Source organism: Schistocerca gregaria, chromosome 2, assembly GCF_023897955.1.
Source record: "Schistocerca gregaria isolate iqSchGreg1 chromosome 2, iqSchGreg1.2, whole genome shotgun sequence".
NCBI lineage: Eukaryota > Metazoa > Arthropoda > Insecta > Orthoptera > Acrididae > Schistocerca > Schistocerca gregaria.
Genome location: NC_064921.1, coordinates 781,726,823 through 781,745,323, shown reverse-complemented (window position 1 = coordinate 781,745,323; position 18,501 = coordinate 781,726,823). Strand labels below are relative to the sequence as shown.

The 18,501-nt window shown below is 37.0% G+C and overlaps 1 protein-coding gene across 19 annotated transcripts in view; it reads left to right on the top strand.

Moving 5' to 3' along the window:
- The window catches only part of LOC126335033 (NAD kinase-like), a 904,299-nt gene that overhangs the window by 868,789 nt on the left and 17,009 nt on the right, over window positions 1-18,501 (top strand). For 10 of the 19 annotated variants that reach the window (XM_049997887.1, XM_049997882.1, XM_049997891.1 and 7 more), the window contains 3 exons: window positions 3,308-3,465; window positions 6,090-6,172; window positions 13,959-14,172. In XM_049997887.1, the coding sequence (XP_049853844.1) occupies window positions 3,308-3,465; window positions 6,090-6,172; window positions 13,959-14,163 (446 nt within the window). In that variant the 3' untranslated portion in view covers window positions 14,164-14,172. Of the gene's footprint in view, window positions 1-3,307; window positions 3,466-6,089; window positions 6,173-6,921; window positions 7,005-13,958; window positions 14,173-18,501 lie in introns of those variants that run through there. The other 9 variants (XM_049997888.1, XM_049997883.1, XM_049997892.1 and 6 more) reach the window with 2 other exon arrangements.

Here is an 18,501-nt window from a genome sequence, read left to right as displayed (position 1 = left end):
GAACGTACATATTGTCTGAATTGTCACCCCACATATCTGCCTGAACTTGGCAAAAAATTTAGGAACTGTTCTGCACCACAGTTGAATATCTTCCCTACAGCCTAGACTTATCACCCTGCAATTTTTATTTTAGACCACTAAAGGTTGCAGTTGGAGGACAGCAGACAGTTGTGCACTAACACACTGACAGCATCATTGTCATCAAAACTGTGACTACAATGATGCCGTCAGTGTGTTAGTGCACAACTGTCTGCTGTCACAGCTATGTTCATTTTATGAAAATGGGATTTAGAAACTGTATTCACTGAAAAAAACAAATTCCCATTCAGGAGGCTATATTGTATGAATTTCTCTGCAGCTTAAATAAACTTATGAAAACCATTCAAGTTTGTGTTTGTTGATTGCATGTTCCTTTTTTCTTTCATAAAAAACACTGTGAATTGAATGAACCACACAATCTGGTACAGAGAGAAGAAAGCTGCTGTACCTGAGCATTCCATCAGTGTGAAACATTAATACAGTTTTGTCAGCAGAATTAATTTCCATTGTTGCAGTAGATTGTTTTATTAGAACACTTAGAAATTTTAATAGAAGCATACATTGACATAACTTGGGGAGCCTTTTAAGAAGTTGATATCTTGCTATGCTTCATACCATCATAGTAACTTTCTAAAAAGTACTTAGTTTTACTAGAGTAGATACTGTAGTATGTCTCCAGCAAGTTAAATGCAGTCTGTGCACGTCGCTCTCCCGGAATATTGCTAGGCTTGTTTTATCAGCCCAATGTGTTTTGTTAAAGACTAGTATTAGAATTACTATCTGTTGCCATGGTGGGAATTTAAGGAGATGGGACCTGCGTAAACTGAAAGAACCAGAGTTTGTACAGAGTTTCAGGGAGAGCATAAGGGAACAATTGACAGGAATGGGGGAAAGAAATATAGTAGAAGAAGAATGGGTAGCTCTGAGGGATAAAGTAGTGAAGGCAGCAGAGGATCAAGTAGGTAAAAAGACAAGGGCTAGTAGAAATCCTTGCGTAACAGAAGAAATATTGAATTTAATTGAGGAAAGGGGAAAATATAAAAATGCAGTGAATGAAGCAGGCAAAAAGGAATACAAATGTCTCAAAAATGAGATTGACAGAAAGTGCAAAATGGCTAAGCAGGGATGGCTAGAGGACAAATGTAAGGATGTAGAGGCTTATCTCACTAGGGGTAAGATAGATACTGCCTACAGGAAAATTAAACAGACCTTTGGAGAAAAGAGAGCCTTTTGTATGAATATCAAGAGCTCAGATGGAAACCCAGTTCTAAGCAAAGAGGGAAAGCAGAAAGGTCAAAGTAGTATATAGAGGGCCTATACAAGGGTGATGTACTTGAAGACAATATTATGGAAATGGAAGAGGATGTAGATAAAGATAAAAATGGAGATACGATGCTGCGTGAAGAGTTTGACAGAGCTCTGAAAGACCTGAGTCGAAACAAGGCCCCGGGAGTAGACAACATTCCATTAGAACTAGTGACAGCCATGGGAGAGCTAGTCAACTATCTGGTGAGAAAGATATATGAGACAGGCGAAATGCCCTCAGACTTCAAGAAGAATATAATAATTACAATCACAAAGAAAACAGGTGTTGACAGATGTGAAAATTACTGAGCTGTCAGTTTAATAAGTCACGGCTGCAAAATACTAACACGAATTATTTGCAGATGAATGGAAAAACTGGTAGAAGCCGACCATGACGAAGATCAGTTTGGATTCCGTAGAAATGTTGGAACACGTGAGGCAATATTGACCTTACGACTTAAGTTAGGCTTATATTAGAAGAAACATACTTTTCTAGCATTTGTAGACTTAGAGAAAGCTTTTGACAATGTTTACTGGAATACTCTCTTCTGAAGGTGGCAGGGGTAAAATATAGGGAGTGAAAGGCTATTTACAATTTGTACAGAAACCAGATGGCAGTTATAAGAATCGAGGGGTATGAAAGGGAAGCAGTGGTTTGTAAGGGAGTGAGACAGGGTTGTAGCCTATCCCCGATGTTATTCAATTTGTATATTGAGCAAGCAGTAAAGGAAACAAAAGAAAAATTCGGAGTCGGTATTAAAATCCAGGGAGAAGAAATAAAAACTTTGAGATTTGTGTTGACATTGTAATTCTGTCAGAGACAGCAGCAAAAGACTTGGAAGAGCAGTTGAATGGATGGACAGTGTCTTGAAAGGAGGATATAAGATGAACAACAACAAAAGTAAAATGAGGATTATGGAATGTATTCAAATTAAGTCGGGTGATGCTGAGGGAATTAGATTAGGAAGTGAGATACTTAAAGTAGTAAAGGAGTTTTGCTATTTGGGGAGCAAAATAACTGACGATGGTTGAAGTAGAGAGGATATAAAATGTAGACTGGCAATGGCAAGGAAGTGTTTCTGAAGAAGAGAAATTTGTTAACATCGAGTATAGATTTAAGTGTCAGGAAGTCTTTTCTGAAAGTATTTGTATGGAGTGTAGCCATGTATGGAAGTGAAACATGGACGATAACTAGTTTGGACAAGAAGAAAATAGAAGCTTTCGAAATGTGGTGCTACAGAAGAATGTTAAAGATTAGGTGGGTAGATCACATAATTAATGAGGAGGTGTTGAATAGGATTGGGGAGAAGAGAAGTTTGTGGCACAACTTGACTAGAAGAAGGGATCGGTTGGTAGGGCATGGTTTGAGGCATCAAGGGATCACCAATTTAGTATTGTAGGGCAGTGTGGAGGGTAAAAATTGTAGAGGGAGACCAAGAGATGAATACACTAAGCAGATTCAAAAGGTTGTAGGTTGCAGTAGGTACTGGGAGATGAAGGAGCTTGCACAGGATAGATTAGCATGGAGAGCTGCATCAAACCAGTCTCAGGAATGAAGACCACGACAACAACATCTGTTGCCATTACATACAAATATACAAAGAATTCTTATCTTTTCCACTATGGTCGTCTAACTCAAAAAAAAACCTAAAACACTAACAAGTGCGGTATAAATTTTGAATATAGATTTGTAAATATGTAATAAATATGTAAAATATTCCCTTTCAGTTTTGTGTAATGACTGAGTCACATGATGCCAAAATGGTCACTTGGGGTGGATTCTAAATACTGTTACCATTATATTTAGTTTCAAAAGTAATTTACGACAACCCACGGAAGTGATTGACATGGTTGTGCATTTTGTTGCTGTTTTCTGTAGTGACTCCGTTTTAATTATTGACAATAATATTATTGCACTTTTTAAACTATAGTTTTGTATGACAGTCAGAATCTTCCTTTGCAGGTCTTATAGTATCAACTCCGACTGGCAGCACAGCATATGCTGTAGCTGCAGGAGCGTCGATGATACACCCGAGTGTCCCTGCTATTATGGTGACACCCATATGCCCCCATTCACTGTCTTTCAGGCCTATTGTGGTGCCAGCTGGTGTGGAGCTGAAGGTTGGTACTCACAAACTGTCCTGTGTATCAGTACTGAAATTATTAAGGTCAGAGACTACTTATTCACAGTATTACATGCAAAATTTAAAATATTCTCACTGTCATTGTAAAACTTTATTTAATTTTCTTGCTACATACCATGATTGTAGGTATTCTCTGCTTTTCAAATAGAACAACATAATAATGTTGTTGGACAACTGCAAATATTTGTACTTAGGTATAGCTGTAGAATAATTTAATTTTAAAGCATCACTTTGTTGACATAAGTATGCTCATTCAAGTAGTAGTATTGGTGATAGAAGGGGAGCATCTACATGCTGGCTACCAACAGAAACTGGCCTAAGAAGCCTACGTGCTAAGCTATATTAAGCAGTATAGTTCGTTCAGTAGTCTTCTATAGTACATAAAATTCCATCGCAGGGAAAGGACAGAATATGATACACAGGCAAAAAAGAAAAAAAAAAAAGTATGCTTCAAACGTCTCTCCTAAATTTGAATTTCCACTGATACACTGTATTAACTGCTCAGAAAAGTTTGCATCACCTGTGTATCTGTGAACATTTGTGTGCTTACAGTAAAGGGCAGTAAGGAAAGAATTAATGTCTCAAGAGACTAAAATAATAACTTTACCATGAAATAAGAATATAACAGTAACAAATATGTCAGTCTGTTCAAAACTGCATTTTTGTGAAATTAAAATCTGCTATTTATCCACCTTGTGCACTGCAGAACGCTTAGATCCTCTTCGCCATGCTGCCAACTATGTTGTCAAGGTGTCACTGTTAAAGTATGTGACCACTTTTAGGTGGCAGCCCCATTGAGGTTACCCAGCTTATGAGACAGCTTTCTGTGGTGACACATTGTAAATTTAAACTGGTCCCAGCTGTGCTCAGATACCACTGGTTATACTAGTTGGTAGATTTGTACTGCCTGGAGAAAGGTGTTCACTAGGTGTACAAGGTATGCTGAAATGTGTATCATCTTTACAGATGAAGCCATTGGCAAGTTATTGACTGTTGAGCTGGACAATAAGGTGGACAATCCCGCTCCAATACTGAAACACCTTGAAGCTACCATGAATAATGAGTCTTCTGACAACTGTACATGATGTGTGTCCAAAACATGAGTGACCCATGGGACTGCATGCCTGAAAAAATGCACTGCTACATGGCTGTCTCCATAATCTAGTATGATCATCAGGTGTCAGACACACACTGCAGTTGTTTGCAGCGTAGGTGCTTCCTTACCAACGTTCTTCCAGCACCACTTGTATATAAAGGACACCTAGATATCAAATTAATGGATGCACACAACAGTTGACCCAGTTGTCTCGGAAGAGCAGCATAGAGTTCTGTTGTTCTTGTCAGAGTACCTACAAACCATAATTGTAGCTAGTGTTCATTACCTGGTGCTCATCTTGAGGTTTAAACTCACTTGTGTCCATGTTGTGTACGAATAAAATTTGTTTTTTGTTCTGCCTTCACCACAGATAGAAAAGAAGATTGTTTGCTCAAGGTGGAACTTCACCAAAAACAAATTTTATTAGCTGGTACAATTGATTGCGGGTGACCCTATGAGACAGATTTTCAGTGTTTCATGGATTATGATAGCAATTGACTGTAGAATGGCATTGCTGTAATGTATGTCAGTTTGGCAGGCAACTTCTGCACATGTGGCTATCTGTACTGATTTCTGTTGTCAGAAGAATATTGAGAAAGAGGTTTTGGATTTGGTGGTGATTTTGTTGCGAAATGTTTTTTTGAGAAGTTTATATGGACAGTATGATGTAAAATTCCATTAGTTTCAGTGAAATATACCCCATATCACAACTGAACTAATATTTTCAGGCAAGGAGTAGTATGATCTGAAGAAAAACAATCTATTTCGATCTGAAGTTTTCTAACAATCCCCAACCCTTGTGAAAGCCTATTGAAAATGTATGGTGCACAGTACTGATTAAGTTTTTTAAGCAACAAGTAAGGTTATGCTTACAGCATATAAAAGCATTCCTCTTTTTTGTGTTGACTGGATTGATGCTCCCATTTCTTTCAAGGAATTAATTTTGATCAACTGTAATCTCATATGTGAGTGTATGTACTTGTGTGTTAGGCTAAGAATAGCCAGCTTGTTTAATATGTAATCTTAAATATGGTTTATGAATGAAGTCCCTATACGACCATAACTTAATTTTTGGGTTAAAATATTCTGAGGAATAAGAAAATCTGTGTGTAACCATGTTGAAGTGGTTGGCTGACTTCATTGGGAATGAGAGAACTTTAAGGGGGAGAAGGCAGAACTCTCACATTATTATGAATTTTTTGGATCACACTGCAAAATTTTAGCATATTTGTATTTCAGTTAAACAGTTTGATGCTCTCGTAAAAGAAGCTGCAGAATGATACTGAAATTCAATATAAGGTCTTTAATGTATTACTCATATAAAACCAGTATTATACAAAACTAATATTTTCAACTGGAGATTTTATGCCTGCATATCAAGTATTGTATATTAATATTGATTTCTTTTTGTGATAAATATTTACTGGAAAAATGAACTTTAATTATGGTTTATATAATAATGATCTAGGAGATTATACTATAGCCTTTGTGAATGCCATTTCTAGATCTCTGTGTCCCCTGATAGCAGGAATACATCGTGGGTTTCATTTGATGGCCGGAACCGGCAAGAACTGTTCCACGGTGATAGGTAGGTTAAAAATGAATGCCAGTGCATTGTTGTACCTGTACCAGAATTGCTTCACTGCATGTAGTAACACTTCCCTGGTGCTGTTGCAGATCTGCCATTTGCACTGTACATAACTTTGTCCGTTGTCAAGTTGTAGTTGTGAGTTGTATATTTTGAGTATTTCCTGACACCTAATGAAAATGAAGCCACATTGTGTCCCTGTAAGCTTTCCTTAGTGTCACAGTATAATGCATCCTTTACAGTGTCTTGTAACGTAGGATGTAGTCGGAGAAGATAGAAACATTATTGCCGTGAATTACGCAGTCAGTTGACACCTTCTTCACATGTCTCGTTAGCTGCAAGTGTCTTGTGTTTTGTCTCTCTTAGTTTGTATTGCTAGTAGACTTGGGAAAACAAATGATTACTAAGTACATTTCATGATTCATTCTATGAAAGGTGGTTATTATGTGCCTGGAACTACAGCATTTAATTTATTAGAAGGCATTTTATTTTCATGCATCATTCCTTCTACAAAACTTTTGTTCATATTGTCAGTCTTTCCAAAGACTAAACATTTGGTTGACAGTTACTTTGGTTAAACAGTGAGATGTTTGATGGATGATACTCCCTAGAAGTAGTATTGTTTGATAAGAGAACCAAAGAAAGGTTTTGATTTTGAGGTGGGTAAAGTTGCAAATGAATGCTGTTTTGTTTCTAAGGATTAAAAGTATTTATATATTGTAGTGTTAAAGGAACTGCACTTGTTGCAGATAATGCTGAACAGTGATGCAAGAAGTACATCCTGGGTATCTTTCGATGGGCGTAACCAGCAAGAGTTGAGAATTGGAGATAGGTGTGCATATTTAATTTTTCATATTTGGAAGATAATTGCCTATCTGTAACAATAAGGGGCATTCTTTATCCTTTGCCAGCTGTCCTGTAGAGAGATGTAGTTTTTGGGTTAAACTGATCAATATGTTTTACCTCTGATAAAGGTGTTAAGCTATTTTTCTTGGTTGGGGTTCCACTTCACATCTTACTGTCACAGTATGTTTTTTTAAATGTTTGTATATACCCTGGTTCCATATTTTAGGTCTCTGTCTTTCTTTCTTTCTTTCTTTCTTTGTATGTGTGTACAAGTCAGAAGACGAAGTACAATTTCTGTCAATATGTGGAGCCCATTTCCATCTCTCAGAATTCTCCTGTTTTTCATTGCTCTATCTTCCTTAATTATTAAATGTGTTGTAGTAAATACCATACAGCATCTGTTATTTCATACATGTTACTTTCACTTCATGTATGTTTGTAACCCATAACTGTGTCAACCAATAATGCAGTGTAGGTTAATATGTTTAATGTGGTTATTAGTATGTGTAGTTAGGAAACACACTTCACTCAACTAAAATTCCATGCATGTGTAATTTATCAGCAACAGGAAGTACCTCCCATTCACAACAGAGCAGATACATGTCACAGAATTAAATTAGTTGTGATATGAAAATTTGCTAAAGAAAAGTGGAATATTAGTTTTTGTGGATTTGGGGCTGCTGTATTCATACGTTCGGACATAATGATATAAAATTGGTATAAATTGCATGATCATTTGTTCTTTTCATTACTATTTAACAGCATGAACTCCGAAGTACTTGTTACTGCTTGCAGGTTTGTGTGTGTGTGTGTGCGTGCGTGCGCGCATGTTATTCAATGCTAGTATCTGTAACATTTTTGAAACTTAGTAGGCATGTTGACTAGAACTAGTATGCTGCTGCTGGTGCTGCTGCTGCTACTACTACTACTACTACTACTACTACTACTGCTTCTTTCAAAAATAACATCACTGTGACAGTGTGAAATTAAAAGTCCAGTCTTGTGTTGCTAGAAAACTAATATCACCATTACATATTATTTATGTGCTTAAATCGTGGAACTGCTCACTGCAAGATAACACTAGTTTTAATTTAATTTAATTCAGTTTGACTCGTTCTATTAAACAGAAGGAGAATAAGAAGTCTATTCTAAAGGAAAAGAATTCTACAGAGTGGTCTAAAAAAAATGTATCCACTGTTTAAAGTCTGCAGCTTGTGGTCACGTTCTTGCTTCCTGCACACGGGTTCCCGGGTTCGGTTCGGTTCCCGGCGGGGTCAGGGATTTTCTCTGCCTTGTGATGACTGGGTGTTGTGTGTTCTTCACCATCATTGACTCACAAATTGCCGAAGTGGTGTCAACTAAAATGGACTAGCAATACTGCGGCTGAACTTCCCCGCATGGGGCCTCCCGGCCAAGAATGCCATACAATCATTTCATTTAATTTCACTGTTTAAAAGTCCATAACTGACAAACTAATTGAGGGAGTTGTCTAATCTTTGGTAGTGTAATAGTTTGTAGTTCCGGCAATCGCCACACGAGCATTGTGTTGCATTGTTTTGTTTTGTCAGATGACAGTCGCCATATAGTCAGAGTTTTGTTCTTAGTTGCACCTAGTTACTCGAGTAAACATGGCTGCCACAAGGCACAGTTCAAACTCAATGGTATAGTAAATCGCCACATGTGCATCTACTGGGTCGCCGAAAATCTGAACGTCCATGTAGACGAAGCCGTGAATTTGCCAGGAATGGGTTGTCTTAACGGGGCTTGATTGGGCCATCCTTCTTTGATAGCACCGTTACCAGTGAGATGTACCTTCAGAAGCTTCAGACATCCATTTTACCTGCCATCCGAGACTTGTATGGAGATGGAAGAGTTCACTTTCAAGATGATGGTGCTCCAGCCCACTACCAAAATCGTGTTAGGGCATTTCTCGATGAAAATCTACCAGAAAGATGGATAGGCCATAGAGGTGCTGTGGAATATCCACCATGTTCCCCAGACCTAACTCCTCTGGACTTTTACCTGTGGGGAACACTAAAGGACGTCATTTATCGACAAAAGCCATGCACATTGTACGAACTTCGAGAATCCATTGTACATTCATGTGCAAATAGCCAACTGAACACGTTGCAGTTAGTAGTTCGTGCTGCACTTCGGCGGCATTGTTTGTGTGTGGATGTTAATTGCGACCATTTCGAACACCTATGGTGATATCTTTAAGTTGGACTTTAAGCTACACTTTCACCAAAAATAAGACAACTCTGTCAATTAGTTCGCAAGTTAGGGACTTTTAAACAGTGGATACATTTTTTGGACCCCTCTGTATTTGTATGTGAACAGCTTCATACTGAAACCATTAACAATTTTGTTTATTGGGACTAGTTGTGCACAACTTTTTATGCAGTCACTGTTACATTTTATCTGGGTCCTTGTGTGCAAAGAATAGATTTAAATTATCACAAAGATGCAGAAAATTGAAGTAGAAAGAAAATAAACTACTGTAGATGGGAGGGAGAGAACCCTTACCCCAGAAAAAAAATACTGTTCTTAATTTTTTTTTGCTGTAGACTCTAGACTATCTGGCCTCCGTACTATACGGCCTATGTAACTAACATCTTAATAATACATAACTGTGATAATTGAAGATTAATTTATTGTATGTGCTGTACTTTTCAAAGATTTATCAAACTAAAATTCTGTGTGTCCTCTCAAAATGTTTTTTGGATCATCTGTGCTAGAAACACAAAAGAATTATAAAGTACATACTGTATTGTTAACACTTAATAAATTACTGGAACCACTCTTCTACAAACGATACTTAGCTCTCTTCCAGTGTTCACAAACAACAATTAACACACGTAGGTAGCAGTGCTTTTGGCAACAATGTGATCTTTGTTTCTTCAGTTGCATACAAGATGTTTTGTGTGTGTGTGTGTGTGTGTGTGTGTGTGTGTGTGTGTGTGTGTGTGTGTGTGTGTGTGTGTTTTAAACTGTTGATTTTTGCAATCCTTTTTGTTTTAATTAAAGAGTCCAAATTTCTGTGATAAATGAAGAAAAACCTTGCAGTGACTATGGATCAGAAACTATGTACTGTAAAGCGACTGGATTCTGGGATAGCACCCAAAGCTGTTGCTTTGGAATTAAGGGTAGGAAAAAATACAGTTGGAGACTGGAAGAAAAAATCCAGCAGGAATTGAAATGTGGTGTGCTTCTCAAGCTAGTGGAAGTGAAATAAAAGTAAGGTACACCAAGTTGAAAGGTACGCATAAAGAAATTGAATAAATTTTATTTTTATGGCATGAACATTTAAAGAGGAAAAGGTTTGTTCATTACTGGTTCAGTATTGCAGGAAAAAAGCATTGCAATTTCAGTGGCAAATAGTAGAAGATTCAAAATTTATTGTCAGTGATGGATGGTTGGACAGGAGGAAAGAAAGATTCAGTATTCGCCAGATTACCAGCAGTTGAAAGACTTCCTCCATTGACAAGGAGGCTGTGCCATTGTTTAAAGACTATGTTCCGAACTCAATTGATAACGATAGAATTTCTGGTGAACAGTTGTACAGTTGTGATGAGAATGATTTAAATTAAGAGGTTCCCTACAAAAAAGGAAACTATGGCACCTGGTTACAAGAAATACGAGGAACAAGTTACAATATTGGCTAGGAGAAATGAAATGGAAACCTTGAACTTAGGCTTAAAATAATAGGGAAATCGTCGAACCCTAGAGCTTTCAAAAACTAAGAATCACTGCCTCAGCATTACACTCGTCAAAAGAAAGCTCGAATGTATTAAGAGATTTTTAAAACCTAATTCCAGTACGAATTCATACCAGCTGTAGAGAAATAGTTGAAAGAGAATGGTTTACTGAAATAACGTCTGCTGCTTCATAACAACATGCCTTCAAAACTTGCCAGTGGCTAATGCATTATTTTTACCACCAAATGCAACTGCTTTTGTCATTGATGGGCCGGGCATCCTTGAATTGCTATAGTAGTAGTATTGCTAGCACGTTCTCAGTTTGTTGTTATCAGTGACTGATGATAATGAAGACAGTGTAACCATTCTGGAAAGGATTAACTTACAAGATGTCACAAGGTGGTTAGGCAAAGTGTGGGAAGAAGTTTTGAACATATCACTTGTAAGGTCTTGGAAGAATCTTTTACACCATGAAGGTGGACATTTTGACTTTGAATCCATGTGTGAAACTGAAGTCAAAGATTAAAATGATGGTATCGTCACTAAAAATGAACGAAACTGTGAAGATGCAGAGGGCATCACAGAATGGTTGGCAAATGATGAAGTTGGTGAAATAACTGACAGCAGTGCAATGGAAATTGTGATGCAGGAGGAAGTAACACAAGAGGAGGTGGTGAAATTAAATGACACAAATCTCATCCAACATTCAGAAGGTTCAAGAAAATTGAAGCAGTACTGCTGTACATTGATGAGCAGGAGGAAGCAGTCAGTTGATATCTTCTGTTTGCGTAAGTGGAGGGAAGATAGCTAAAAGAGAGGAAAAGTAATCTACTGAAGGCCTTTCTTCAAACGACCTCAAACCTGTAAATTTCATCATCTGTATTAGGCCTGGCTTTTCATATATGCATAATAAAATAGTCATACTTTACTGCCTTTACTATGCAGATCATTTTATGTTTCTTGCAATAATTTTTGATGGGTGCAGTGTGTTCATAACAAACTCTAGTAACTAGCATGTATTATGTAAGAAGTCAGAAAAGATATTAAATTGGGTTTGGTATAAAAAAGGATGTTTGAATGTATGGTATAGCTGGAGTCAGAAGAGAGCATGTATATAATGCTGGCCTATCTGACATTTTTGTTGTCTGGCTTTACCTCCTGCTTCATTAGGTGGATTAGCACTTGAGAAACCAATCTTTTGGTGTCCTAATACAAAAAGAAGGCAATCAACTGACAGTAATAGGAAGAAATGAAGAAAAATCGTGTTATAAAGTGTGTATATTGTAATCAAATTATTTAATTGGACAGATAAAAAATCTCCTTTCCAAGCAATGGCAGAACATACACATAAAAGGCAATTGTAATTGGCAAGCCAGTGGCTCCTTGTTCAGGCAGAAGGGTTGAAGGGGAAGGAAGGGCGAAGGGAAAGGAATGCAGAGATCTAGGAAAAGGGGTAGATTTCAGGTGTCGCCCAGAACTGTGGGTCAGTGGAGACTTACCATATGGGATGAGAAAGAAGACTGATTGATGTGGGACTGCATCGGACGAGATTTGAAAACCTGAGAGCTTAAAGATGGCAGACACGGTATTATGCAGATTATAGCTTACTCATCATGCATGAGTAAATAACAGTGAAAAGCTAAGTGCATTGTACTTTACAGAGATGGGAAGGGGGTGGGCAGTGAAAAATAGACAGGTAAGACAATGAAATATGTGTAGAAAACTAAAACGAAGTGAAGCAGAGAATAGTTACAGTGAAGAATTGCTGAGACAGAAGAAACTAATGTAAATTAAGGCCAGGTGCGTGGCAAGAACCAAGGACATGTTGTGCTAGTTCCCACCTGCGGAGTTCTGAGAAATTGGTGTCTGGGGGAGAATGCAGATGGCGCTTGTGATGAAACAGGCACCGATGTCATGAACGTCATGTTGTAGAGCATGCTCTGCAAAGGATATTGTATGTTGCCTGTAGACACGCTCTGCCTATGCCTATTCATCATAATTGAGAATTTGGTGGTGGTCATGCTGATGTAGAAGGCTGAACAGTGTATAGATAATGGCTGGTATGACGTGTTGTTTCACAGGTGGCTCTCCCTTTGATAGTGTATGTTTTACCAGTTACAGGCCTTATTATAGGTGGTGGTAGGAGGCCACATAGGGCAAGTCTTGCATTTGGAACAGTCGCAGGGGTAGGAGCCAGAGGGTAGGGAGATGGGTGCAGAAGGAGCATAGGGTCTGACAAGAATATCACGGAAATTGGGACGGTGACAGAAAGCAATTCTATGTGTGGTGGGCAAAATTTCAGACAGAATGGATCTCATTTCAGGGCATGATTTTAGGAAATAATGGCCCTGTTGCAGTACCTGATAAACACGTTCCAGACCAGGATAACACTGAGTCACCAGTGGTGTGCTCTGAACCTGTTTTGTGGAGGGATCAGCAGTACCAGGATTGGATGTGATGGCCTGGGAAATCTGCTTTCTAACCTAGGCTGGTGGGAGTCTTTCCCTGTCATCCCATACAGAAAATCTCCCCTGAACTGTGGTTCTGGGTGACTTTACCAAAATTTACCACTTTCCTAGACCTCTCCAGCCCTTTTTCTTCACCCTTCTTCCTTCCTATTCAACCCTTCTGCCTCAAGGAGGAGCCCCTGGCTCTGAAAGCTTGCTAGTTACAACAGTCTTTTATATGTGTGTTCTGCCACTGCTTGGTAGGTAGATTTTTTATCTGTCGAGTTAAATAATTTTGTCAATAATTTATTGTTTTCGTTGGTATATTGTAACCAGTAATATAAAGAGCAGGCCATAAACACCCTTGAAGACATTTTGTGTGGGAGGGGAGACAGTTGAGTTAAAAGGTAGAGATTTTAAAATCGCTCCTCCGTCAGGAACATACATTTAAAGAGCCTGTGCATTGAAACTTCTGTGTGTGTGTGTGTGTGTGTGTGTGTGTGTGTGTGTGTGTGTGTAAAGAGCCTGTGCATCGAAACTTCTGTGTGTGTGTGTGTGTGTGTGTGTGTGTGTGTGTGTGTGTGTGTGTGTGTGTGTGTGTGTGTGTGTGTGTGTGTGTGTGTTACTTTTGGGAGAAGAAAGAGTTAAGTCCTGCTATTAAGAAGAAACAAAATAATGTAAAACTCAGACTCATTGCAGGTTTAGAATGGCGTTACTAGTAGTTAAAATTTTTTATTTTGAAATGTTTTTACTTTATTTTCCAGTTTTTTATGTGCTGTTGTCTCTCCTATTTAGCCTTCGAGTGACAACCTCTATCTACCCTGTGCCTTCAATATGTGCTCAGGATCAGATCTCCGATTGGTTTGATTCTCTAGCGGAATGTCTGCACTGGAATGTACGCAAACGGCAGAAGCACTTGGACGAGTTGAGTGATCTAACGCACTCGAGCTCCAACGATACTCTGGATTCGCTTGACCATGCTGAGCAATTAGACAGTTAGGCTTACAAGGTAAGACGAGAATCGGTGAAACAGTCACTGTGGAGTTAATGGTAGGCCCTAAATAACTTTCAATACAACTTGTTACGGGATAATTGGTATGAGCACTGTATGCTGTATGTATTTCAAAATATTATACTTGAGTGATACAGTATCTGGAGTATGTTATCTTTTATCAACACTAGACTTTGTTCATAATAATTATTCTTAAAACTGTTCTTAAGTGGCTGTCTCTTGCTGTTAAGTGTTTTTAAAAACACTTATTTCCATCATCAGCTGTATACTTACATATTTATTCTGTATGGGTTTCAGTTAAAACTATCATCTTCACAGAAGAAAACTGTGAAGTGCAAAACAGAGATGAATGTAAAATATATACAGGCAACATAGAAAATGAGGGCAGTTACAGGTTTTTGAAACTGTAATACTTACACAATATACATCAATGGATCAAAAATTAATTTTCATAAAATAAAACACAACCAAATGTAAAACATACATAACTGTCATGAGGGTCTCTCAACATAATGTATACTACCATGTTGTGCATTAGCACAATTACAGTAATTGAGGGTTGGAACTTAAATAGTGGCAACTATTTATTCACAACCAATACAAAAAGAGTTACATGTTTGCATCTGTTACTGACCTTCAGAGTAGTCACCAGAGTTGTGTGGAACCCATTGCCAGCAATGTGGAAGGCATAGTATACTGTTAGCAGAGCCTGTTCTGTTGATCGTGCGAAAGGAGCGGTCTGCTGCCTGTCTAATCTCTGGAACAGTTCTGAAGCAAATGTCACGAAGTGGTTGCTTCATCCTCAGAATAAAATAAGTCACAAGGGCTTAAGTCTGAGGAGTATGGTGAATGGTACAGTACTTCCCAGTCCCTATGACTGAACAGAGCAGCCAAAGCTTGCACTGTATACACCCGCGCATTGTTGTGCAAAATGATGGGTGGATTGTGCAGAAAGTGTCACCGCTTCTTTTGCCAAGCTGGTCGTAGGTGCTCCAAAAATGAACTGTAATACTGTCAATTGATGGTCTGCAGTTGAGGAATGTAATGCGTTAGGATAACGCCGTCACAGTGAACATGAGAATCGCCATAACTTTAGACTGCTCCATTCACGCCATCAACAGAACAGGCTCTGCTAGCAGTATACGCCACCTTCCACATCGCTGGCAACAGGTTCTACACAATGCTGGTGACTACTTTGAAGGGCAATATCAGGTACAAACATGTAACTCTTTTATATTGGTTATGAGTAAATAGTTGCCACTATTTAAGTTTCAGCCCTCATATATACTTTGCAAAAACTTCACACTTAATAACTGACGAGTTACAATTTTCAAAGTTATAGATACTATGCTTTACATAAATTTAACAAAGAAAACCTTGTAGATATTCACATTTTGTGTTTGATTCAAATGATCTCTGAGACAATCGCATAATATAATGTTTGTACCTCTGAAAATTGTAATGTGTACAGTCCGGCACAAATTTTCACCCATCACTGATAAATAATACAGCTGAACAAGATTTAAATTTAAAATTTTAGATCAAATTTCATAATACAATGTATTTAATGAGTGTGCATCATCATGAAGTATGCGTGTCTGAAGGAATGTTGTATAATGTGAATTGTCAACACATTTTATATGGTAACATTTTTTACTTTTATTTAAGTTCTGTGTTTATTGTGAAGTGGAAATGTTTATTAACAAATACTTAGTCATATTCTTTCATAAAAAGATGTCTCTTTAAATTAGTAATTGCATGAAAATTTCAGTATTAAAATCCATTACACAATTAGAAACATCCCTTACAAAATGAAATACTGTTTCTTGTTTCCAGAAGTTGAACTGCATTATTGATGTATTTAAATTTTTTTGTTTAGCAATAAGGCACTTTTATTGTCTGTACAAAATATTTTCTTGTTGGTACTTAAATTTTCATGTTATTAGTGATTCAAAATAATAATTTATTTTTATTAAAATTTTGATTCAGTATTTGTTCATTTATATTTCCACTTTACTGTAAATACAGCATATAAACAAAATATAGAAAAGTTGCTAGTAATGAGACTCAGACCAGAGACTTTGCTTGAAAAACACACACATTACACACTCAGCTACCAGTGAATATTGTAAAATCATGGAAATGTTTTACATTTTGTTGCTCTGCAATAGGAAGTTGGTGCCCAGACAGTGACCTCAGATTCTGTGAATATGATGGAAATCAAAAAAGGCTAGTCTGCAAGGTCTGCTTGTCATGGATATAAGTTCCTTATGATAAACACACAACTCTGTTTCCCATTACCCTGTCCTTTTGATGTACTGAGGTTTACCCAAAAAACATTACCACTGTCAGTTTCACTTCATGTTCTTGTAAATGGAATGTATTATAACCTGTGACACAAAGAGAAAATAAAATAAAAAATAAAGCAAGTAAAGAGAAGAAGACACAGAAGAAATGTATTTAAGCTGTGTTTGACTTTGTCACAGCTGTGTGACATGGTAAAGAAATAAGTAGTACGGCTACCACTCATTTGCAGATGAATGATGGGTGGTGCATTGACACTCTTCAGGGACCAGCTACATGTTGTGTCTGTGCTAATTGTATTGTCCTTTAGATACAGATTGTATGTAATAGGAGTTGTGAAACTGACATTCATACATTCTTTGAAATTGACATGAAATACATTACAAAAAGCCGTATAGTTCAAAATATAGAAGGTAGCTTCATTAAATTCACTACCCTAAACTGAAGAAAGATTGAAGTTTAAATAAAATTTCAATCTATATTCAGTTTGATTTTTCTCATTAGTCATATAAATTGTGAGGACTGTCTTGGCTTGTTGTGAAAATACATGTTTCTCATTCTTTTGTTGGCTTAAGAGACACAAGTGGTAATTGCTGATTTTACGACTTACGAATTTATTTATTTCTTGTCAGTTGTGTAACCAAGCACCACATGACAATTTCAGTTCATTTTTCTCTTCTTTCCTTCTAGCACTTTTTCATCTGTTCTTTTTTTTTTCTTCCTGTCATCTAACCACTTCAGACCAGTTTTCTTCTTCAGATTCTTACTTCTCTTACCATGAATTCTTTTTGTATAGAATACTTTTGCCTGAATGGTTCTGTCAGTTGTTTAAGCTTTTATGTTATTTCCTTCTAAATCTTTCAATACTTCATGGACCCTGCTTGTTGTTGTTTTCTTACTCCACAAATAATTTAAGATATTTTTGGTTACCTTACCATTTTGTATTCAGTGTAAATATTCAAAAAAGTCTTGTTTTCCTCATTACTTCCGATATGGTTTCTATATTTTGATAAATACCATAAGTACTACACAATTTCCAGTCTTCCATAGTTTTTCATGGGCTAATATTTTCCTGAAGATTTGCCTTTCTAGTATTTCTAATATGTGTAAATTTTGGATTAATGCTTGACATTTGCTTCACTGCTGTGAAGTAATGCCTTATTTTTGAATTTGTAAATTTATTGGAGCTTTTTCCAATCAATTTTCTCGTGTTATCTCCCCAAGATATTGAAATTTTGTACCCTTTCAATTTAACCAATATCTGTTTCCAGAAATTTCAATGCATTTTTAATGTCTGTAAAACATTTGTTTTTCAGCAAAAATTCTTAAGCAATATCCACAGGCTATTATTTCTTCAAAGAGTTAATTTGTGTTACAGTAGGTATCACATTTTCGGAAAGTATAGTGAACTCATCTGCAAATGTGAGTTAGTTTATTCCAGTATTGTTGATTCCTCTTACCAACCTTACTGGTGAAATCTTACTTTCATTCAATTTTTTATTCCAAATTCTGTTTTTTCTAGAACACAATTAAAGAGTTAGGGATAGGCCATCACCTTCCCATACACCTCTGTTCATAAGTACCTCAGAGGGATGAGATATTTTTCACATAAATTTAACGTTAATCTGTCCATAAATGTTTCGTGAATTAGATTAGCTAATTCAGACTTTACATAAAATTCTTAGATTATTTTATCTTTAGTTTGTCTGTCAATGGAATCAAAGGTTTTTTTTTTAACTGTCTCTTGAATTCAATAATCAGTGGTAAATCATTGTCTTCAGATTAAATATTTGTTAAGAACATGATCTTCTCTCTAAAACCACATTGATATTCAACTAAATGACTGTAAAGTGTAGCATCTACTCCATTTAGTAAAATTTTGTTATATGTTCTGCATGTAGCTGGAAGCAAAGGAATTCCTCTGTAGTTGTTAATGTCAAGTTTCATTGCCTTTCATTGCCTTCATTTCTTAGTGTGTGTAGTAATATCATCTTCCATTCTCCTGAGGTTTTTTCTGTTTTC